Source organism: Notothenia rossii (genome assembly GCF_949606895.1).
Source record: "Notothenia rossii genome assembly, chromosome: 6".
In the NCBI taxonomy this organism is placed as follows: Eukaryota; Metazoa; Chordata; class Actinopteri; order Perciformes; family Nototheniidae; genus Notothenia; species Notothenia rossii.
This window is the reverse complement of record NC_136909.1, coordinates 18,529,438-18,553,839: the sequence shown is the minus strand read 5'-3', so window position 1 is coordinate 18,553,839 and position 24,402 is coordinate 18,529,438. Positions and strand designations below refer to the sequence as shown.

At 41.3% G+C, this 24,402-nt stretch overlaps 2 protein-coding genes across 2 annotated transcripts; one reads left to right on the top strand and one right to left on the bottom strand.

The window, feature by feature from the left end:
* Positions 1-607: 607 nt before the first annotated feature.
* On the top strand, positions 608-4,727 carry ciao1 (cytosolic iron-sulfur assembly component 1). Its single transcript, XM_079686771.1, has 7 exons — positions 608-1,030; positions 1,610-1,758; positions 1,840-1,951; positions 2,068-2,156; positions 2,479-2,680; positions 3,134-3,203; positions 4,253-4,727. Exons 1-7 carry the CDS (start codon positions 892-894, stop codon positions 4,485-4,487), a joined length of 996 nt encoding a protein of 331 aa, XP_079542897.1. The 5' UTR covers positions 608-891; the 3' UTR covers positions 4,488-4,727.
* On the bottom strand, positions 4,728-22,557 carry snrnp200 (small nuclear ribonucleoprotein 200 (U5)). The gene is made up of 44 exons (XM_079686770.1): positions 22,271-22,557; positions 21,882-22,045; positions 21,136-21,307; positions 20,842-21,034; positions 20,666-20,721; positions 20,447-20,545; positions 18,895-19,047; positions 18,698-18,797; positions 18,469-18,605; positions 18,291-18,368; positions 17,963-18,136; positions 17,717-17,854; positions 17,472-17,627; positions 16,374-16,544; positions 16,070-16,263; positions 15,561-15,684; positions 14,442-14,591; positions 14,104-14,346; positions 13,824-14,012; positions 13,533-13,730; positions 13,264-13,416; positions 12,773-12,853; positions 12,504-12,587; positions 12,185-12,291; positions 11,986-12,104; positions 11,745-11,899; positions 11,065-11,254; positions 10,798-10,971; positions 10,524-10,684; positions 9,914-10,141; positions 9,597-9,788; positions 9,025-9,203; positions 8,790-8,941; positions 8,583-8,691; positions 8,383-8,491; positions 8,113-8,302; positions 7,539-7,703; positions 7,315-7,436; positions 7,080-7,223; positions 6,445-6,621; positions 6,182-6,342; positions 5,972-6,053; positions 5,487-5,579; positions 4,728-5,396 (listed from the first exon to the last, which is right to left on the bottom strand). The coding sequence occupies exons 1-44, from the start codon at positions 22,313-22,315 to the stop codon at positions 5,247-5,249; spliced, it is 6,411 nt and encodes a 2,136-aa protein (XP_079542896.1). The 5' UTR covers positions 22,316-22,557; the 3' UTR covers positions 4,728-5,246.
* Between the last annotated feature and the right edge of the window lie 1,845 nt (positions 22,558-24,402).

Genomic DNA, 24,402 nt, shown 5'->3' with positions numbered 1-24,402 from the left:
CTTGTTTAAAAGGCAAATATATAATAATGATTATGTTTGCAATCTGTTGTACTTTACATCAGTCTGTAATGTAGGCCTATATCTTACATTGGGCTTTGTTATATCATCCAGGCATATATTTAATAAAAATCAACATTTTCTTTAATTGCCTGATTTTATGTTTTGTGTGTCACGTGTATGATTTTTATTTTATTTTGGAGAATTTAAGAAAACATTGAAGTAAGTAAAAGGTCTACATCAGTTTGTAAAAACACTAAATAAATAAAATAAAAACTATTTTAGAAAACTAGATGCATATAAACCATCTTTGATAACATATTAGTGCATCAATAATTATAATAAAAACATACAATATATATTATTCTGGAATCGGCATATCTGCATACTGAGTACTTTCTAACTTTTGGTACTTTAAGCATTTGTTGACGCTTATACTTTTGTACCTTTACTTGGATAACATTTTGAATGCAGGACTTTTACTTGTAACAGAGTATTTCTACACTACGGTACTTCTACCTTTATTCAAGTACAATATCTGAGTACGTCTACCTATCACCTTGGTTGAACTTGTGTGACTAATCTATAAGAAATAAGTCTACTGCAAAAAAAAAGAAAAGCCCCACAATGCATCGCGTAAAGCACCGGATGAGCAAAGATGGCGGCATTTCCGACATCGTTGTTTTTGTGAACTGTTGAACTTTATTCTTTTCTGCAAATACAGTATTTTAAAGAAAATCCTCTTCAGGTTTATATGTGTTATTTAGGGCAGTCACATCGCTAGTTTGTGTGGGCTGTTACAGTGCGTGGTGTCGTCTGTGTATCTGTCCGCTGCTGTCAGTGAACAGCGGGTCTGATATTTAAAGTACCCAGAAAGCGTCCCTCAGCCCGGTCATGAAGCCGTCTCTGACTCCGGTCCAGAAGCTGGTCGCCCACCCGGACTCCCGCTGCTGGTTCGTCAGCTGGAACCCGACTGGGACCCTGCTGGCCTCCTGCGGGGGGGACAAGGCCATCCGGATCTGGGGACTGGAGGGTGAGATCTCGTATAAGCTTGAATTATTTTTTCATTACATTTAAGATAAGATATACTTTATTAATCACAAATTGGGACATTGTTTCGTCTCAGCAGCATGATAAAACAAGGCATTACACATCATGTGAAAATGAAAAAGAGTAGAAAATAAACATTAAATATAAACATCTCAATAACTACAAAAAATAAAAATCTGTATGCTATCTGACTAATAAACACTAAGAAGGGGCCAAATTACGATGCTTTCATACTGAATACACAAATAATGACATTACAATAAATAAAATAAGGTACAGTTTGACAGGATATACGGTTTACTTGTATCCCTACAGAAACCAATTTTATAAAGTAGTTTATATGATCTACTTATAACTGATATGAATAGGAGGAAATATAAGCCTGTGTTTTGGATACATATTATATTTGAATTTGTATCACCTTTTGTATTTTGTATTTATTTATCTTCTCTTATTCTTCTTTTAGTTTGTATGTGTGGCCCTGGTGTGAATAGTTTTAATTATAAAAGGTATGGGTTTATTTTTGATGGCTGACCCCCTTCCTGACCTTCTCTCTGTGTAGGAGACTCTTGGGTTTGTAAGACTGTGCTTCAGGACGGACACCAGCGCACGGTGAGGAAGGTGGCCTGGTCTCCCTGTGGGAAGTATCTGGCCTCTGCCAGCTTTGATGCAACCACATGCATCTGGAAAAAGAAGAACGATGACTTTGAGGTTAGATGAGATCTTTAGTTTTCACTTTGATTGTGCTTTACATTTTGTTGACTTAACTCAGAGTTTTATACATTCTTCTAGAGTTTGACAGTGTTGGAAGGACATGAAAACGAGGTGAAGTGTGTGGCGTGGGCCCCTTCAGGGAACCTGCTGGCAACATGTAGCCGAGACAAGAGCGTCTGGGTGTGGGAAGGTTTGTGTTCATACTTCAGGTGTATTATTTCATCTAATTCATAGCACGAAATCAACAAACCTCCGGATCCATGCCTGTCTATGTGTGTATGATCTATTGAGCTTTGTGTTTCACAGTGGATGAAGAAGATGAGTATGAGTGTGTAACCGTTGTGAACTCTCACACACAAGATGTCAAGCATATCGTGTGGCATCCAAACCAGGAGGTAGGTCACCCTCTGCTGTATGCACTGCAGCTGCATGATAAAAGAAAAAACATGAAACAACAATATATAATGTTTACTGAATTAAAACATATTTAAGGAGTTTATTTCTCATATTATTTAATTGAACATTGAACTTAAAACATAAGGCCCCAATACAAAAACAATTGATTTTTAAAGTGTGATTTCCTACTCAAGCAACTAACTCAAAAAAGTCTCAGAGTGCATTATCGAAGTGTAATGATGATACAAAAATATATTTATTTTGTTTTACTCTCTTAATGTGTTGCTCCATTATCAAATGATTTGCCATGTGTTCGTACAGCTCCTGGCTTCCGCTAGCTACGACAACAACATTTGTATTTACAAGGAGGAGGACGATGACTGGGAGTGTAAGGCCACGCTGCAGGGACACACCTCCACAGTCTGGAGTTTGGCGTTCGATCCGTCTGGACAGCGGCTCGCCTCCTGCAGCGACGACCGCACCGTCAAGATTTGGAAAGAGTCTCCAAACCAAAGTGAACTGGGTGGGTTGATAGTGATAGTTAGCATTATGCTTGTTTAAAATCCCATTAACAATTTAAACTAGTCGGTCAACCGTTGAATTAGATATCATTTTATGTTGAATATTGATGAGTTTTGTGAGTAAAGAAGCTAACATAAAATCCCATAATTTGCCATACGATTTAATTATTCATGCACATGGCATCTTTTAGCTCTTTTTGACAACCCAATCAAATATCACATGGGCCAAAGTTAAACATGTGTGTTGTGAGTTTCCACATGAACAGAGGTCTTTTTATCTGCAGTTAAAAGCAGCGTCACTAGATAGGTTTTGTCAACTGTGTTATTTGTGATCAATAATTTGATTTATCATCTTTTGCACTTCTTTGTCAAAGTAAATGACATGTCTTTTGATACGTTAACATTTGCTAGTTTTTTATGTAACATATTTTCCCCCTGCTCTGCATGTTGAACAGGAGACTTGTCGTGGAAGTGTGTTTGCACTCTGTCTGGGTTCCACGGACGAACGGTGTACGATATCTCCTGGTAAGACCTGTCTCTATTTTATTTATTGTACAACTCATTTAATCAAATTGATCTAACAATGCCTCTCTTTCTCTGCCATGTCGTGGAAAACTATATATTTATTTCACCACAGATATAATCTTGATAACCTCAAGAAAGATGTGGCATTTGAGGGTCTAGAAACTTAAAGGTAGGGTAGGTAATTCACTTCAGAAACACTTTGTTATATTCCATGGAATGCTCTTAACATCCCGATAGCAATGAATAAATTAAATGCTTTGACAACAAATATTTCACCTGTGGAAGCCGTAGCGCTGTAAAAAGCTAGTCCAATTATCTGCCCCGACCCGCGGCAGATAATTGGATGGCCTACCTGCCTCTCGTGCCCTCATTGGTCATGTGCGGGTTTGAGGAGGGGCTCTGTAAGGAAGTGGCAGATTTGTTTTTCGGTTGTGTATTTTCAAATTCTAGCTTACTCAAGCTGGTTTCTCCATTCTTACCTACCCTACCTTTAAAGGTTTAGTTGAGTTACAGAACTTTCTCAGTTCAAGGAAATACATAAAGAGGCAGGTAATCCAATTTTATCAGTTGTTCAATGGGGCATGGCACTACATTTTTCCTTTCTTATTTTACTGTTAGTATTCGCTAAATAATTGTTAACGACACAGTATTTTTCGCTTTTTCTTTATATTAAGCGAGTCAGGCAAAATAAGATGTTATCTTCTCCTGGCGCCTACAAAAAGAAAATGTGTAAAACACACTCAGTCTGACTCATATTGTTGCAGATGGTGAATTGACACAGGTAATAAATGTCATAATCAATGGGCATATATGTGAGAATAAGTTATGTAAAACTTCCATTAAATAAAACGATATTTAAAAAGCATATTGATATTTACAGGAATGTGGGTACTTGTGGGTTATCTGTTGCTACTTTTTATTAGCTGGCTCCTCCACATTAACTTTTCCTTTCTCCAAATAACAAACATTAATCCTAGCGGTTGTTTAGAGTTTAAAAAAAAAGTACTGGAATTAGTCCGCTCATTAGAATAACCTTTCTCTGTACTCAGGTGTCGGCTGACAGGTGCGCTGGCCACTGCCTGCGGGGACGATGCAGTGAGAGTGTTCATGGAGGACGAGACGGCTGACCCAGAGCAGCCGGTGTTTTCTCTCGCTGCTCAGGTGACCAGAGCTCACAACCAGGACGTCAACTGTGTGTCCTGGAACCCCAAGGAGGCGGGACTCCTCGCCTCCTGCAGCGACGACGGAGACATCACCATCTGGAGGTTTCAGCCAGAAGACTGACTCACATAAAGCTCACACTGAACACATGTTGTTGCTAGCTACACTGGGAAATGTGGTCCCCGCCATGTTGTGCATTCCACTTTACAGCTCATTTGGCAGTATTACAGTTGCTTGAACACGTCATGTCTGCTTCTTATTTGATAATAATGCTTCTGCAGATCTGCTTTGTGAGTCTACATATTTCTTTAAAAGCTTAATTATTGATATTTCATGTTTATATAAATAAATAATTAAAAACAATTGTTTGGCTTCTCTTTATTGCAAAAAATATTCCAGACATCACATCATACTAAAAACATTTAGACCAGTCTAAGAATTACATTTCGTAACAAACAAGACCAAAAATATAACTGGACAGTTTTTCCTTTGCATTGATAGACCCAATTTAGAATAAGAGCATACCATCATCTTTATAATTGTTGGTTATTTTACCGATCTTTAACAGTTTCAGTCAAACATTAAACTGACATCAGATCAAAGTTTAATACACTCACTACTAAACCCAGCTTTGGGCTTCAGTGAGCAATTTGTACCTGCAATACAGATCCTGTACACTTTGATTCTAGACCGGTGTTCATCATTCAGGTGATTTAAAATGAGACGACTGAATAAAATGACTTATTTTCACACAGGGATAGAAACATACAGACAAAGTGAAGAGCCATAGATCAGGCAGAATATCTACAGTAAAAAAAAAACACCTCCTGATCCCTCTCGATATCAAACAAAAACGATGCAGAAGCAACGCTCAGTTACAGATTAGTCTGAGTCACTGTCTCCTTCGCTGTCAGCCTCCTTCACGTCCGCGCTGAACTTGTACTCCTGGTCACAGCCCATGTAGGCGTCGCTCATGAAGTACAGGGTGTAGTTGTGAACGCCCATCGCCGGGGCAACAAAGTCCAGCTTCACCTGCAGAAGCATGACAGAAAAACAAAATGAGGCCTCTTGTTTGTTTAAAGAACATGTTATGGCTGTAGAATATGTGTGGCTCTCACTGACCTTTGCTTTCTGCTGCAGAGTCAGCCTCTTGATAGAGATAAGGCTGTTGGACTTGGGGTCTCCGATCACCACCCACCAGCCCTCCTCACGTTTCTGCAGCAACGAAAAAGAAGATTCATTCAAATAATAATAAAAACAGCCTCCCCCATCTGGTCAAGCAGCAGTTTAAATACTTGGTCATTCAAAACGTCTCCACTTTCAAATGTTATCCTATTAGACATCTGTATTCTTGTACTTTTTTGTAAAGTCACAGTGAATCTATCAGACCCATGAAATCATATCTCGAGTCAATTTATCCCAAATCTATAAAGAAAAAAACCTTAAAGACTTCCTGAAATATCAAGTTAAAGAGAAAGGAGTATACGGACAGACAACCCAAAAACATGATGCCTCAAGATTCATCTCTCACAGAGGCTTACGATAATACAATGATTGTACATAGAGACTCCAGGAGCTATAAACTTCAAAATCAAAAAGGCATTTACCTGTGGGAAGAGAGGTGCGATGACGGGTCCGGTGACCTCCTCCTCTCTCTCCAGCTGAACCTGGACCAGCACTGGACTGCCACTGTGAAGGAACATGGAAATATATATCAAATGAATGAAAAATAGACATCATAATCCTTGTCTAGCTGTAGTCTGTATTTTTTTCTTTTTGTCACATGATCAGTTGTAAATGTCAGGATCCACACAAACCTCTTGATGTTATCCTTCTCGGCCACCTCGTACGACAGCTCGATGTTGGGGTAGCGGTTAGAGAAGCGAGCCACGTCGGCCATCTGAGCGTCTGTGAGCTGCAGCAGAGCCGTTCTCTCCTCATCCTCCATCTCCATGATGTCAAAGATACTCTCCACACCCTGAGGAGAGGAGCAGGGATACAGTGGTCAGTTTCAATATGATCCATGTGAAATAGTTTTGAAGCAAGAGCTGTCATTTGATTTTAGTTGTAACTTGTGTACCTTGTCTTGGCAGCGCTTGATGTGCTCTGAGGTGAAGAAGGGCAGCTGTTTGAGGTACGAGTCCTTGGACCACATGGCCTGGGTCACCATCTGGGCCAGCTCCATGGCCGCTAGCGCAGGACTGAGCCAGCCGTTACTGGAGAGCACGTCCACGCAGGCCTGGATCAGACGCACCGCCTGAAACACAACGCGCACGTTAGACAGGAATCAAGAGTCTTTCTCTTTTTCAGGTAACGTGGAAAGAGTGTCGTCCCACCCACATTGCGATGAAACAATGTCAGATAAACATTTGGAACAACCATGTTATATAACTATGTTGCATCTGCTTTCTTTGAAGAAAAACAAAGAACCGAAGAGAAAGGAATATTATACAGGACTTTACTTGTTGGTTTTTATGTATTCATTAACCTGGGCTACCTGTATTTGTTTAAGTGAGAAAAATATATAAATATTAAAATAAAAACCCAATATTCTGTAAATATCAATTCTCTAGGAGAGAAAAGCTATAAAAAGCGGTCGATGGTAGTTTTTTTGAAAGAAAGAAAAATGGGAATTGCTAAAAATCAAATAAGCAGGTCGGAATGTATATAAATGGAATTGGTTATTGAAAAGTTGAACTAAGCATGAGCCTGTACCTTGCTCAGGATCTCCTCCGTGTCCGACTGCAGCTCGGCGCTCAGCTGCATCCTGGAGAGATGAGACTGCAGCAGCAGGTTGGTCTTCACATGGGGGTCGTTGAACTTGGGGTTGTTCAGTTTGTGAGGAACTTTCTGTGCCAACTGAAACACAAAGACACGTTGTTACATCACAGTCAGTGTTCATGTGTTTGTGAAACAGTGGTAATCTACATCTGGGCTCCGTTTGTCTTACCTGTCGGAGGAGTGAATCCTCGTGATGTCTGATGGGAATGTTGTTGTACTCCGCAGCGTTGGAGATGATCTCGATTAATCCACGGATCTTTGTCTTGGCGTTCAGAGACATGCTGAACAACTCTGCAAACCCAACAGAACAACAAGTCAGTTACAGGAGAATCAATGAAAGGATCAGCATTATGATCAGATGAACTATGATAGGACGGTTGTATCGGAACAAACCGATGGTGGTGTAGTTGATGTAGTAGTACGCAGCGATCATGCCCAGATTGAGCGGAGCGACGTCCATCTCGTCCTCGATGCTGATGCACTTGGATTGCTCCAGGTCGTGCAGCGTGTGCTCCACCAGCTCAGAGAGGTGGTCCGACAAGTGACGATGGGACATGCCTGACGAGGGAAACACAAAACTCTTAAGTTACATATCGTTCCCATCATCTGAACCAGTTAGGGTAAAACAATATTTAACCCTCTGAACCCCAAGTTGTTTCAGGGTGTTTCCTGCTCCGGCCACCTTTTAGTCACCTCTTTAATATACAAGTCCTGCCCCTCTAAGAAATCATCAATCATGGCTTGAAGTAGAAACAACTTGTATATCAGTTGTAATGCTATAAATCATGGAACACTGAAAATACATATTGACTGTTAACATTGATGGCAATAGGATGAGTTTTGTGTCAGAAATAACAAACATCAGGAAATACTTTAGTATTTTACAGTTTATGGCTATTTTAGAGATTCCGGTAATGAATTGGATGATTGTTTAAAGAAGCCATGGCTTAGACAGGATGAGAGCTACCTTGCAGGTTGTAGTAGTTGGGGTTCTGGGTCATGCGGCGGTAGAGGAACGTCCAGGTCAGGTAGTCCACGGCGTCCTGCTTGTTCTCCACAGTCTTGGTGACGATCTCAGCATTGAAGTGGTCATGGAGGCAGTGGTCCAAGTGAGACTCCACCGGCAGCGGCTCGTACAGGAACTTCTTGAAGAAGTCCTGTCAAGAAAGGGAAAGGAAGCGGTTAGGGTCCTGCTGTCCAAGTCATTGCTTTAGAAACAGAACAGAAGCATCTCTACCTTCTTGGAGCCCTGACACATGATCACACAGCGGCCCTCATCATCCAGCATCGGTCTGTTGGCCTTGCCCACCATCTGGAGGACGTCGTAGATGGGATAGTCCACATATCTGAGCGAAACAGGAGGAGAAGGTCACCGACACAGTACATACTACTCACAGTACACTAATTCACAACAGCATTAACTAGTTGGAGCCTTACGCGTGGATTTTGCCGTTGTAGTACTGGGTGTCCATGACGATGACGAGGTGTGCGGAGATGTTGATGCCCCAGCAGAGGGAACGAGAGGACACCACCACCTGAACAGCGCCTGTAGAAAAGAGGAGGAACCAAAATGATCAAACATGGTTACTTATTCCTAAACCTGAATAGACAGAGCAGTAAATGCAGAGCAGGAGCGAGACATACCGGAGTTAAAGAGCTGCTCCACTATCCTGCGCTCGGTGGCAGACAGGCCCTCGTGCAGGTAGCCCACGCCGTTGGCAAGGGTCTCTTTCAGAGTAGCGTCGTTTATCTTCGCCAAGAACGGAGCGAGGTCTTTCTCGGTGCAATGCAGGAACCTACAGAGAGACAACACGTTTATCATTGGTGTAACAGCAGCAGCATCAGCCCCGTCAGGCAGGATTTCATTGTTGTGACTGACCTCTGAGGAACCACGTCCGCGGCGCAGAAGGTGAGGATGTCGATGGCTGTGAGGCGAGTCTGTCTGCGGGACGGGACGAACACCACGGCCGGTTTGGAGGGGGAGTGCTTCATGATGGCGTGGTACACCGGCTTAGCCATGGACAGCAGGCGAGTCTGAGTGTGACTCACGTTGAAGCCCTGAACGACATTAGAAACGTTAACAGCAAATCACGAGCTTTGATGAACTGAAATTCAAGCACTTTCGGTTGCATTAGTTAGAAGTATATCGTTATTTATGGTGCACACGGTACACTGATAACTTCACTTCTTCATCACAATGAAACAGACTATGAACCATGCTGAACAACCTAAATGTTGTTTGTTGAGAGCGTTATACAGAACGGTGACATAATAAAAAGGAAAAACAGAACAAGATGTCCTCTGTTGGTACCAAATCTAAGTCTTTTCAAATCTTGACAAAAAATACATTTAAATACAAATGTTTTCAAGGATCGGAAATCAAGAAGCAAACAGAATTTCATGTGTCTGAGTTCTATCCCTAGTTTTGTGGCCTGGCTCAGGGTTACACACCTGGATGTGCAGCTCCAGAGGAACCGGTCTGACGTTGGGGTGGAAGTTGAAGGTTGCCGTGGTATTGCAGCCCAGCCAGTGAGCCACGTCTTTGGCGTTGGACAACGACGAGCTGAGGGCCACGATTCTGATTGGCCGCTCAATCTGAGAGGAGATGTACCTCATCCTGGAGCAGATGACCTCCAACACAGGCTAATGAGAAGAAACAAAGGGTGTTAACGTGCTGACGGCGACAAATGACTTTTACACCGCATACTAAGGTGTGTGACAGGAAATAACTGACACTCAGAACAATAAAGGAAGCATTGCTTTCTTACCCCATTTTCTCCTCCAATGAGGTGAGTCTCATCCACGATGAAGAGGCTGACGTTCTGGACGTTCTTCCTCTGCTTCCAGCGACGAGACAGGATGTCCCATTTGTCGGGGGTGCTGACAATAATGTCCCCCTTTCCCAGGAGCTTCAGATCTGTGCTGGTTTCTCCCGTCAGCAGCACCACCTTTTTGTTCAGGATGTCCTGGAACTTCTGGTGCCAGTCGATAAACACCTGAGTGACAGAAAGAAATGTTTTGTTTGATGGAAACTAGATTTACAGCCTGGCCGTTCTATGCCTCTGCTAATCAGCCAGGTTGCAGTTTATATCCATGTTTGTCCAAAAGGTCATAACTTCATTGTTTTATCCTATTGGACATTTGTTGAAATTGCCACGATTAGCATAATAAGTCATTGAGAGGAGTGACCGTGTCCTTTAACCCCTTTTATCTTTATGATTTCATTCTCAATTCAAAGGACATTTGTGCCAAATTTGAAAGAATTCCCTCAAGTGTTAACCCTTAAAAATAAATCAAATTCACAAGATCTGATCCGAGAGGGTACAGTAATGTTAGTTTTGATATAAGCACACTTCCAACTTCTAAATAACTTCGTACCTGTTCGGCCAGCGCTTCCATCGGTGTGATGTAGACACAGCGACCTTCAGCGTTGTGCAGCAGCATCCTCAGAATAGCAAACTCAGCACAGATTGTCTTCCCGCTGCCCGTCGGAGCTCCCACAAACACGTTATCGTCACTGTTGTAGACAGCGTTGAACACTGGAGGGACGGAAACAACACAACTTAGACAAGAACATAATGGAAACAAAGAAAGCCATCGTTTGATAACATGATGATGGAAAATGTGGCTATCTGTTGTTCTTGTTCTGTACCTTGTGTCTGGATGGGGTTGAAGAAGGGGAACTTGTTCTGGTAGAGCGCCTCGAAGGCGGAGTTCCTGAGAGCCGTGACGGGCAGCGGCTGCAGGTCCAGCAGCTCAGTGGGTGGGGGGTACTTCTCGGGGAGGATCAAGTGACGGAACGACACTGGGAGCTGAGTCTCGCAAGCTGAATGGAAACAGAAAAGAAATGAGGCGCTTGTTTGAGATGCGTTTTCTAAATGTGTGAATGCTGTGACAAATGTTTCAAGGAGTTCCTTACAGAGCCATCGGTCTGAGACCACGCGGATGAAGTACTGCGGTGGCAGAGGCTCGAACACCGGGACAAAGAAAGTCACGAGGTGTTCGTCCTGGGCGTACTTGGCTTTGAGCAGGAAGTACTCGTGGTGGAGGATGACCTCACTGTCCACATCCTCCACCAGGATCCAGAAAGCCTCAGAGGTCGCATGAATCTACGAGCAACAACAGGGTCAATACAGATATTACCAGACACAAGCCATGGACTATCAAGTGTTTACTAAGGATCACGCCGTTGTGTCTGTAGGATACAAGGTTAGCTGTTGACAGATACAAAACAATAACTTTTTGTTGTGTGTAATAGTTGGCTACATTAACCTGGTGGGGAGTACTAAGTTAGCAGACCCCTGTCTCCCTTACCCAGCCCACTGTCTTCAGGATTTGTCTTAACATTTTAACAAAGTGCAATACATTTACACACATCCCTTTGCATAGTTAGGATTAGTAACAAGCTCATCAAGTCAAGGAAGGAAAGAAAAAGTAAGAGCATGCAGCTAAGTGGTGACAGTAATGCCCCCGAATTCAAATCAACCAAAGGAAGCAGTCATTTCAAATTCTGAGCAATTCAATCACTTCATGCTAACCCTGTGAACGTGTGGCAGGATGCTAAAAACTGAGGGTTCAGCACATTATGGCTATATTTACCTTATCATCCCACTGGAAGTCGGGCGTGATGGTGAGCTCCACCTTCAGCGTGGAGCGGGTGATGGGCTGCAGGTGGACAGCCAGATCCAGTTTGGGGAACTGGTGGACGTACTTGTGGATGGTCTTCCCCATTTTGGGCATTCGGATCAGCTCCCCTGAAACATGAAATGAATGGTTCTAATGACTCTCCGGGCTGAGGAGGACTTCCAGGGCCCATGTGGTGAGAGGGAAGACAACTCACCAATCTCATTGTGGTTGAGGTCATAGAGACGCTCAAAGGGGAAGTTCTTCTTCTCGATCTTCTTGATCACTTCCTCTGGCAGCTTCTTGAACTGTCGCAGCGGGGACATGGACTGCCACCTGTGGAGAGCAGGGACACAGAACATCAGCGACCTGCCTCTGCAGACTAAACACAGCTAGAGCTATTGTGGAAGACTTACATTCTCTTGTCGATCATCTTGCAGAGATTCATGGTCTTGTCGGTCAGTTGAGCCCAGCCCCTGTTGAGAACGATCTCAAAAATGGCGCGCATCAACCTTCCAGCACTCTGGGAGACAGACATACAGAAAATAGAAATTCATCTCACAACTTCAGTTTTTAGAAACAAGAAACAATAACTTTCCATTTTATCGGGGGAAATATACATTGTTGACGGACCCGACATGTATGTGTACAACCGAAGAAAACATTGTGTAAAAACTGCTTTTTTGAGAAGAATATAAAACTAAAGTTGAACAAAAACACAAGGTTCATTCGTACCTGTGTAACATACACCATGTCGGCCATGAGAGCAAAGCCTTCCAGTTTGAGCTGAGAGATGTACGCCTGGAGCAGCACATTGATCTGAGAGGATCAGAAACAAAAATACAAGAGGAACTTTTTATTGGAATTCAATAACTTTTGCTTATATTGGACAGAAAAGAAAATCAAGTGACACTTAGTTTGTACACCATAAAAGCATTTTACTACTCTAATTGATGGTAATTCAGTGACATTCTTATAAACTGATCACAGGTTATGGAAGCTACCTTAGCACTGGGCTCCTCGATGCTCTCCTTCACAGGAATGGGAACTCTTTCCAGCAGCTTCTGTAGTTCCAACTTCTCCTCCTAAAAGACACAGCAACACGTGAGTCAAATCTAAATAAATTCAGCCTGTTAAACGATCAAAGTGATGTTGGGAGTTTAGTAGGGCTGCTCGATTATGGCAAAAATCATAATCTCGATTATTTGGGTCAATAATTGATATCACGATTATTAAAAACGATTATCCATTTACTTTGAAAACATCAATTTATTGGAGAAAAAAATGTGAACAGTAGGTTTTTAACAGTTGATTACCCTGAACTTTAAGTATAATTCAACTGAAATAAAAGAAAAATTAGAAAAAAAATTAATAATAAAAAAATAATCGTTTTATTTTGATTACGTTGTTTTCGTAATCATTGCAAGCCATAATCGTAATTGCGATTAAAATACGAGTAATTGAGCAGCCCTAGAGTGGAGCTGAACCACCATACCTCTCTGACGTTGATGTTCCTGAACTCTGAGGACAGTGAGAAGACTCTGAACAGCTCAATCTCACTGAGGGTGGGCTTCAGCAGCTGGTTGTAGGTTTGAATGGAGTCATGAGTGATGTAGAAGTGACTGGCAATGCGTCCCAGGTCTGTAACCTTCAGGAAAAGAGGCAGAAAGCTCAACCGTTAAAATCATGAAGTCAAACTATTTAGTAACTTAAGAGCAATCATAAACAAATATAGAAAAGAGTATCACTGATGGAGGAGCATACCTGGAAGCTTCCTGTCCTCTTATCATATTTCACAAGGTTGTTCTTGTCCAGGACGTTGGCTGCTGTGTGCACCAGGTCAATCCTGCGCCTCTCCAGCAGGGGGTCTGCACTCCGGTCATCGTGGGACACACCGTACAGGGTGGGGTTGCGGAGCATACGCACATACAGGTAGGTGTAGCCCAGCCAGTTCACAGCATCCTGATAGAACAAACACATGAGAAATGACAGCAAATGTAAAATAAATGGAATGTTTGATAAGCATCTGGTTACGCGTCTGTGCATGCTACTGACCTTCACAGTCTGCACGTTGCCCAGCACTATCTCAGCATTGAGCATGTCAGGCAGCTTGCACACCATCTGGCTCTCTATGGGCAGCTGCTGGTTGAGCAGCGACAGGTAGTACTGCAGCTCTCCGTGGGATGTGATCAGGATTCCCTCTCCCTTTGTGTCGTACTGAGGACGTCCAGCTCGACCAAGCATCTGAATAAGACCGAACAAACCAGGTTATTACCATTAGTGAGACGTCCGAAGCACTCTTTCCTGCACTTGAGCATCCAGCCAGCAGACTTACCTGCAAAATGTCCAGGGCTCCGAGCTCAGTCCACCTTCCTTTCTCCGGGCTGTACACCTGAGTCCCTTTGATGATGACGGTGTGAGCCGGCAGGTTGACACCCCAAGCCAGAGTAGCCGTGGACACCAGAACCTGGATGTGTCTGTCAGCAAACAGATCCTCCACCAGCGTACGGTCCACTCGGGACATACCAGCGTGATGGATGGCGAAGCCGTAAGGCAGCAAATCCTTCAGTTCCAGGTTCTGGAGGAGGAAGTTCAGGTGTAAGTCTAACAGGGGAATCACAAAGTATTAGAGTCACTTTGAATGTACCTATCCATTGGACTTTGCATTCCTACCTTGCACTGCTCAGCTTCTGTTCTCAACACTTCAGTAGAAGCCGAACCCTCTCTGAGGAAAAGGCCCAGCGTGTCCTTCTCCAAACACATGTCTCTGATGGCCCTCGCAGTCTTTCCTGTCTCCTTCCGGGAGTGGACAAATACCAGCACCTGGTGGAGACAACAGAATGTCAAAGTCTCTCAAATCTGGTAACACTTTGTTGATCAGTGCTTGTTGAACCAGTGTTGTAGGGCAACTGCATGCATACATACATACATACATACATACATATATATATATATACATATATATATATATACACATATATATACATATATACATATATATACACATATATATACATATATACATATATATATATATATATACACATATATATATATACACACATATATATACATATATATATATATATATATATATATATATATATATACACATATATATATACACATATATATACATATATATATATACACATATATATATACACATATATATATACACATATATATATACACATATATATATATATATATATATATATATATATATATATATATATACACATATATATATACACATATATATATATATATATATATATATATATATATATATATATATATATATATATATATATATATATATATATATATATATATATATATATATATATATATATATATATATATATAAATAATATATACCTGGCTGCTAAATCCTTAGAACTGTTACAAGGTGTGTATTTTGTAAATTGTGTAACTTGCTGCTGTTAAATACCAACCACCTATGTGCAATATGTGCTAGATGTGCAATATATATAGATGCCGTTAATAACTGGCTGCTAAATCCTAAGAACTGTTACAGGATGTGTATTTTTTTAATTATGTAACTTTTTAATTTGTATTATATATTTTTGTATTATATCATAACTTAGTACTTTTTTTTTTTTTTTTTTTTTTTAAATGCGTGTCACATATTTAACATATGTAACATTAAGCTGTCTGTGGCTCTTTTTCCTGCTGTAACTACGTGGGACTAATAAAGGTATCATGATTCTGATTCTGATGGAGTCAGTCATTTTTACTTGTGTTTTTTAAAGTCGTAGAACTCACCTGGTTCTTTCCAGCATGCTCCATTATCTTTTCATAGACGATCTCATTCATGATCTGGAAACGCTTGATGGCCTTTTTCTCTGTGATGCCGACATAAGTCTGCTCCAGGGGAACAGGGCGGAAACTACGCAGGAAAAGAATGTGGTTATCAGAGATGAGTATTCAACAAGTGCAAACGAGAAGAAAAACCAGATGTCGTCGTTAGGAATATGGGAGTTTCCCCATCTTGTAACGCCACCCAATTAATGTTCAGCTTCCACGATTATTAAGATGCTAACTTGTTTAGAGCACATAAACACATTTTCACCAAACACCATTTTGATGGGACTGCATGTTCTACTCTCAACAGATACAAGGAGGAGGCAAGATGGCTCACACCTTCCATCTTCACTATCAAACACATAGTTGTATCCTGATCGGACAAGCGAGTTGTTAGTTCTACTTGTCCAAAGACACATTTTGTTTAGCCTTGATGACGTGACCATTTTTTGACAGTCTGAATAGCATACCTGTTATCAAAGTAGAAGAGTCCCTTGGCAGGATCGACCCGCAGGCAGGTAGCCACATCCTCGTAGTTGGGCAGTGTGGCGCTGAGGCCGAGCAGACGCACATCCTCCTGGGTCAGCTCCACGTTTCGGATGGTCCTTGCCACCAGAGCTTCCAACACGGGTCCGCGGTCATCGTGCAGAAGGTGGATTTCATCCTGCACATGAGAATGTAACGTTAAATCATCTGCACACACAATTAAAATGCACTAAACCAGGTTTTTTTTAATACGACAGAACCTTTTATCGAGACATTCACAGCACTTACAATGATGATGAGCCGCACTAGCTGGGTGTAGGTACGCTCTCCGCCTTTACGGGTGATGATGTCCCATTTCTCAGGGGTGCAGACGATGATTTGAGTGGCGTTGATCTCCTCTTTACAGAGCTGGTGGTCCCCCGTCAGCTCAGAGACTGTGATGCCGTATGATGCCAAGCGCTGTGTAAAGAGGGAAAGTGAGTAAAACACCAAAACAGCACACTGACTGAAAGGACTTGATTTCAAGTAGGGGTGCACCGAATGGGAAATTCTTGGCCGAAACCGATACCGAAAATAGGAAACAGTTGGCCGAAAACCGAATGCCGAAAATGATTAATAGAAATATATATATATATATATATATATATATATATATATATATATATATATATATAATGTATACATTTTTTACCAATGTTGTTCAGCTACCCGATTATGAAAAAAGACATGATTATGGCAAAACTTAAATAATAATCACTATTATGGGTCCATAAAACATTTATTCAGGACTTTTGAATGCACACAGTACATTAATTCCAAGTCAAGTGCATTTTCTTTTCTCTGTAGGATAACTACAACAAAGTGCATTCAGAACAAAGCCAAGGTGCTTTAAAACTGCATAAACATCTAGGCCAATAGGCCTACAACTAAATAGTGTAAATAAAGACTGTAACAGCCAATGCACCTATAAGTTTGGTAACCTAACGTGTTGTTGTGATGACGTAATCAAAACGCGGCGACAACAAGCACGGCGCGCGACCATGCTCGCGGCTGGCTCACAGCCAACATGTCTGCCGCTTGGAGATATTTCAAAATATCAGAGAAAGAGGCGCGGATTGCGATTTGTAAAACGTGTTCAGCTGACATTTCTCGAGGGGGTGTAATTGCAAAGACTTTCACCACTTCGGGATTACTCCATCACTTGAAATCAAAACACCCGGACAAATATGAGGAGTATGATCAACGTAACCCTGTTCTCTGACATTCGGCCGAAAGCCGAAAAGGGCCTTTTTAACCATTTTCGGCTGATAATTTTCGGTGGCCGAATATTCGGTGCATCCCTAATTTCAAGTATATAAATCTCTTGGGGACGGAGGCGGGGCTCACCTTGCTGAAACTTCCCACCATCTCCTGTACCAGAGAGCGCATGGGGGCAATGTAGATGATTTTGAAGTCGTCCACATTGATGGTTCCATCCAGGTTTATGTGCTTTCCAATTTCTCTCAGCATTGCCATCAGAGCAACATTGGTCTTACCAGCTCCCTGTGTGCACAAATAATACTAATTATAGGAGGAGTCTTACCTGTGGACAAATCATCACAATGCTTTTGGCTTCAACTAAGTTTTCTTACCGTAGGTGCACACACGAGCAGATTCTCATCTGTCTCCAAGGCGGTCTTGTACAGTTTGCTCTGGATACGGTTCAGGGTTTTAAAACCTTCAAATCCAGCCTGTGCATACTTGGGCAACTTCTCAATGGGAACCAGCACCTGATGACACAATAACATGCAGAATGAAAGTCATGAACACATCTAAACACCGCTTATTGTCACGTGGCAATGACACGTTTTCCACCATGACTCAATTAACCAACAAACCTCATCGTCAGCGAAGGGCTTGGGTTTGAGGGCAGGCACGTGAACCTCTTCATAACCTTTGCGCTGTTTGCGGAACGAGCCGTCTGGCAGCTGGCAGCGCTTGTTAGCCATGAAGTGGCTGCCCTGTGTGAAGGCCAGGTCCTCAAGGTCCAGCAACTGTCGAGAAGCCACCGACTGTAGGACGAAAAGAAAAAGGTCATCTTGAGTGTATTCTGACCCCTTGCAGCTTTCCTGATGCCATAATACTATCCCAATGCTGTAGTCGTGGGTTAGCATTATGTTAAAAGATCATATGTAGCTTGCATCATATGAAGTTGAAAGTATTTACCTCTCCGTGGTCAATGTCCATCGCTTCCATGTCATCAACACGAGACTTCCTCAACCGCTCCCTGCGAGATCGCTCCTCCTAAGAACACAAAATCAATGAATAAAAGATATAATCGACCAAACTAAAAAGATACTCTCATACCATTTTCTTGCGGACTTTAAAGAGCAACAGCTCTTACCCGGATAATATCTTCCTTCTCCGTCTCTTGCAGCTGGTAAAGAATCTTTGACAGTTCCAGATCAGACTCCATCTTCCCAGTGATCCTCTCCTTCTCTGCCTCACTCTGAGCGCTTGCCAGCATGGTACAATACTGAACTGTGTGTCAGAAGGGAAATAGTTATTCAAAAAATGTTTTTATGGAAAAGATCCTAAAGCATGAAACCACATCATTTACACCCCTGACTTACTCATGCGTCGATGCTGGCGGAGGATTTTGATGAAATCGAATGTGTTGAAACCCAGCAGCAACACCAGCTGGTTCTCACATTCTCTGTCATCGCTGGCAGTCTGGAATACAGAGACACAATGGGTGAGCTAGTCTGCAAAGTATATACATGTGTATATGCTAAATAGAAACAGACATTAGAAAACATTTCAAACATACCTTGAGGATTTCTAAGACTTCATCAGCTTTCTTTTGAGAAACGATGGCGTCGTCATAGAAGCGACTGAGCTGACGCTGGAGCCAGAAGGCATCGATGTCTCGAGGGTGCAGATCTTTCTTCTTCACGGTCATCACATCGCCCGTGGCCCCCAGCTAAATAAAGAGTAGTTCATTAATTATCTTTGTACTGTGAAGGTACAAAACAGTGCATGACATTAAGGATTTTGCTTTAGCTTAGATGGCCCTTTGATTGCCCTGAAAAATGTGCGCGGACGAAATGACGCACGAAGCGTTTGGGGGGCCTCCCCCTAGAACATTTAGATTTTTCCAGGTCTTACTGTAGATGCTGTCTGGTGCATTCTCTCTAGACTGAATTATAAGATGAACCACCACAATATTATATTGTACAATTTGAATTTGATTCTTCATTTCACTTGTTTGTTTGTTCTTGTTTGTGTTTGCTCTCTTGCATGCCCTGCATAGCTATAAGAAATACTTAAGTTGTTGGTCAAGACACTTTCCATCTGATGAAGGCAAATGCCTTCCCAGATGTAAAAAAGTAGAAAACATTACATTCAGTTATAACTGCCAAAACAAACATTATTTACACTATTATGGCCCCTGGTAGACATGTTTGTAATGTTATCTACTGTAAGTTGTTCAAACGAATGCCTCCTCATCCGGAAGCTGACCCGAGCAGCAGTCGAGAGGAGCCGAGCGCATCCGCGAAGGACACAAGATGGCGACGTCAGAGTTCCCGTTAGCCGGCAAATCTAAATCTCTTCTGTCAAAATGTCCGGTCAAAATAATTTCCCTTTAGCGCCATACCGCTTCAGTTGGAAAATAAACTAAAATTAGATTCCTCAGACATGTTTAGCTTTGTGCCACTTATGTGACAGACAAGAAGAGTATGTGACAGACAAGAATAGTCAATTCTAATGTGTAACACTTAATGTGGAGAAAGAGATGTCCTGTATGGGTTGATTGTGCGTTGATCTGTTGGTAATGCCTCGGGGTTCCGGTGGGCATGTAAACAAATGCATAGGCCTAATGCTGCGCTATACTTTGTGGCATCACCCGGTTGCATAGCGACACTTATTGTTTAGGTGTCTTTTAATAAGCAGGTGGTCATATCATTAGCTAGATCTGATAGAAATGGACATAAATGTGAGTGACGTCTAATCTGACGGGAGAGAGAGATCAGCTGCTGCTGACGAGTCGACACGCAGCTCTGCATGATCACATGCAGCGGTGAGCTGAGAAAAACACACACTTCAGGTTAGAATATCACACGTAGCTATTTTAATGACCTCTCAAACTACCGTAACTAGTTATAGATATGTTTAGTTTTACTGTCGGGTCACTCATTACTGGATCCTTGAGCTGCATGATACTGGCATAATAGATTGCCCGATCGGGCAACCAGCAGGTGAGGCTTCATTGCCCGAGCTAAATACTAGATGGCCCCGGGCCATCGGGCAGTCCTTAATGTCGAGCCCTGCAAAATGTTGCAAAATGCCGGTTTAATTCAGTAAAAATAAGTTTCACTTACATTTGCTGAAAGAGCGCTGCCCACTCCTGCCTCCTCTCCTTCGCTGTCTTCATCCGAGTGCTCGTCTCGTACCTCTCCAAACGGATCTTCATCCCCTTCCTGAATAAAGAAAGAATTAAAAGAACATCTATGAAACAATCAACTTTAATATCGTAACTTTTATCCTTAAATGAGACATAACTTTAGAGTTATTTTAAAGTATACGTAAAAAGCAAGTACCTCCTCATCAGATTCAAACTGGACATTCACGCCGTATGTTTCGTCAATGTTGTCATCTGAAAAGGAAAGATACAATCACAAGACTATTTCCATGAAATCTGACATAACTTACTGACAACATCGCCAAGTCTTTTAAAATACATTTTACAGTTATTTCCAGTGCATTACATGCATACCCATGTTCTGTAAGTCTTTGTCCCCTCCGTAGTCAGAGATCTTCTTGCCCAGATTAACCAGCACGTGGTAGCGAGTGTCATCAGCAGGCCCAAGAAGCTGCTCTACTTCACGTCGCCTTTCCTTATCCCTCATTTTATCATTCTTCAACACGGCTAATACTTCATCAGCTGCTCCACACAGAATATCACGTGGCTGCAACAAGATATAACAACCAGGTCAAAAAAGGTTTCAGGCACTGATGAAAAAGACAAGCTGACATTTGAACAAAAACAGGCGATTTATTGTTTTCTGACCTGATCTCCCAAAGCAGCATGGATGAAGCTCAGCAACACTTCATAGGTCTCTCTGGTTTCTTTGGTTTTAGGCTTGTACACAATGCCCACCATTTCATCAATCCCTTCAGACAGAAGGGTGAAGCCCTTCATTTTGTTGATGTCGTGTCTGTCCTCATCTCTTTTTCGCCTCCTGTAAAGGCAGAAAACAATAAAAAGAAAAAAGTGTTAAAGGGAGAGTCACAGCCGACACTGGAAAATAAACTAAAATTAGATTCCTCAGACATGTTTAGCTTTTATACCTTTCCAGTCATCAATTCATTTCTGTACAAAATTAGAAACCCCTTGCAGAGCCTTTAAAACAGGACATGTACATATTTTTCAAACTTTCTTTTCAAAAGTTTGCAGTTCAACAAGTTAAAAATGAAACTGCATAGTGTTCCCTGGGTCTCATGTATAGAACAATAATGTATATTCCATGTTTATCCTCTAAATGTACTAATAGTAGTAATAATACAAATAGGATGTTTTCATTTTCATACCAACCAAGAACGATGGGAATGAGGTAAAAATAAGCAATGCATTTTTCAGTCAAGTAAAGTTGCATAACTCACATTCAAAACACCTTGAGCAGAGAGACTTATCATAGGGACAAGAAGTGAAGCAGTGGACATGTAGAATAAGCCTTGCAAGTCTACAAGCTATGTTCATGATAAGGGGCACAATTGTTGTTTACATTTTACAAAAAACAATAAAATGTGACTGACTTGTCTCGTCTCTCATCCAGTTTCTGAGGTTTGGTCCTCTGAGACTTGTCACCCATCTTGGTCCCCTCCAGTTTCCCCACAAGGGACAGCACCTCTCCGGTGGGCTCATCTCTCCGTGTGCGGTCGATCAGAGAGCGATCAGCTTGTAACACCAAGTTAGAGTTCTGACAATTCAAAACAAAGACAACGTGATCAGTCAGGACACCAGTGCACTCACTGCGGCTAAGCTAACTGCTAGTTAGCATAATGGTTAGCTAAACACGGAGAAGCCTGGATTAAAAACATATGCAAGCTAGGTAGGATGTTCAGATGATAGCATATCAAATACTTTCAGAGATAAACAACTTTCTGTGTGTTTAGTTTATACTCTAGAAAAACTCATTACTTACCGCTTTGTACTCGTACTGCAAGCTACGGGCAGTAACATCCGCCATGGTGCGAGTTTCTTCTTTTAGCTTTTAGCGCACTTTACTACAACTTGAACTAGACTAAACACATCCACAGAGTCGTCTCCACTCTGTCCTGTTATATAGAGGCTGAAAACATTAGTGTATGCTTCAGCTTTGTTGCATGTGATTGTTTTCAAAATGTCCAAGTTTCATTCAAGTAAGTGCGTCTCTCGTACGTTACAAAGCAGCGGTGGTGCTAACACACGAGCACACAACAAGCCGCCTGTGACTTCCGGTTCCGGTGTTAACGTTTTAGAACGTGTCCACAAAACAAGTAGCGCTCCCTGCAGGCTAAAATTATTTATATTTTGGCAACAATTTGTAATAATGCAAATAAATAATCCAAATCATAACCAATGAAACGATCTGTCTCTCTTTCAGAATTAAAAATATAATTGGTTTTATTAGGCTTACACATACCAGGAATTAGCTTTGATGTAAATGTTGCCTACAAAGACACAGAAATAAGAATACGTAGCGAATAATAGTACAATTTTAAAAGCTATTGTAAAACTATTGTAACAATTAAAATAAGACGATTATTTTCTCGAAACGTAATCATGTCAAAATCTGATTACGGTAAACAATAAATACTATATACTATACTCAAAGTGTAGAGCTGTGCATAATTTAAAAAGAGGTATTGTGGAGCAGAAATGTGCAACATGTTGTGCAGGATAATATGATTTATTTTGCTATTAAGAAATTAGCTAGAACATTTTATACTCTCGTCGACATCTTCCCAAGTAAATTCCCAATACTGTGTTTATCCTCTATTAATCCTGACATTATTTCTTTATCATACTTGTTGAAGTTGTTTTTATGTCTAACAGTTTCCCTTTTAAAGCCAGTAAAATGCAGTAGGATGCTTGCCTATTTTATGGTAAGTTTGGCTTGAATCCTATTCTCAGACAGGTAAATAACATCTCTTCCCCTGTGCACCTCCTGCTGTGTTTTTCCATACTTTCAGTTGTTCTTTTATTGCCTATAACATAATAGACTGTTTACATAATACATTATCAACATAGGCTACTGTTTAAGAACGAGAACAACTCAAATTATTGCTTTCAATAAAACTGTTATACAAATAAATAATCAACATTGAACGTCACTAATAGATTGTTCTTAAAACGTTCTTAAAATGTATAAATGTATACATATACGTTTTTTATTATTTATGTATTTATTATATTTGTAAAAAATGTTACCTAAGATGCTCATTCAATGTGGCTGCTCCAAAAGTGAAGGAGACGATGAAGTGTTTTTTCGTTTTAAATATGCTGCACTCACAGCATTCACACCCAGATGGCAGCAAAGAGATCGATTTGCCATATGTGTTTTGCTTGAAGATAAATTGACTTGTGAACCGGAAGAATGATCAGCTAGTGAGCAAACCCTGTCATTAAGGGACAACCCATCACAATACAATACAATTAAATACAATACAAAGGGGCTTTATTGGCATGAGTGCATAATTTACATTTACACATAGCATTGCCAAAGTATTAGATCTTCTAAGCTACACTCACCTCCCTATATATCAATGCTTTCTCCTGTGTATTTGAATATTCATTGTGGCATGGATGGTGAATGGTTTAAGAAATATACGTGCAAATATTTAGATAGAAAAATCCAACTTTATTCGTCCAAAATGTGGTTGTTTACATGTGTGTAAGGTGTATGAATGTGAATAATTGTTCATTTTGGCAGAATTACTTCTCATACTGGTGAAATCATAGGTAGAGATAATATAATGTAGAAACAATACTAGGAAACGGATAAAAGCACACAGTACAGAAAGATGCAGTTAATGTGGGTGTGACCTTTTTTCTGAGAGGAGTTTAGTATTTACTCTCTGCCCTCATTTGAGTCACTTCAGTCCCCTTTGCACATCTGGCAACAACATCTGTCGTTTTCGCCAATCAGGATCTCTGATGCTGTACATCTAGTGAGACGGCTTTCTAACCTCCCAACACCAGACACATAGAGAGAGAAGTTGACACGGATGAATGGGCTGCACACATCAGTGAAATCAATTACAGGTTTGTGTGAGGAATGTGTCTAACTCTTTT

Excerpts from the sequence above, each read along its gene's own strand:
- ciao1 (XM_079686771.1), top strand. The coding sequence starts at position 892 with ATGAAGCCGTCTCTGACTCCGGTCCAGAAGCTGGTCGCCCACCCGGAC. Across the intron at positions 1,952-2,067 it reads GAGCGTCTGGGTGTGGGAAG|TGGATGAAGAAGATGAGTAT; the intron begins GTTTGTGTTCAT and ends TGTGTTTCACAG. Across the intron at positions 3,204-4,252 it reads ACGGTGTACGATATCTCCTG|GTGTCGGCTGACAGGTGCGC; the intron begins GTAAGACCTGTC and ends CTCTGTACTCAG.
- snrnp200 (XM_079686770.1), bottom strand. The coding sequence starts at position 22,315 with ATGGCGGATGTTACTGCCCGTAGCTTGCAGTACGAGTACAAAGCG. Across the intron at positions 22,046-22,270 it reads TGCAGTACGAGTACAAAGCG|AACTCTAACTTGGTGTTACA; the intron begins GTAAGTAATGAG and ends TTGAATTGTCAG. Across the intron at positions 6,622-7,079 it reads CGGAGGAGATCCTGAGCAAG|GCGGTGCGTCTGATCCAGGC; the intron begins GTACAGGCTCAT and ends GTTGTGTTTCAG.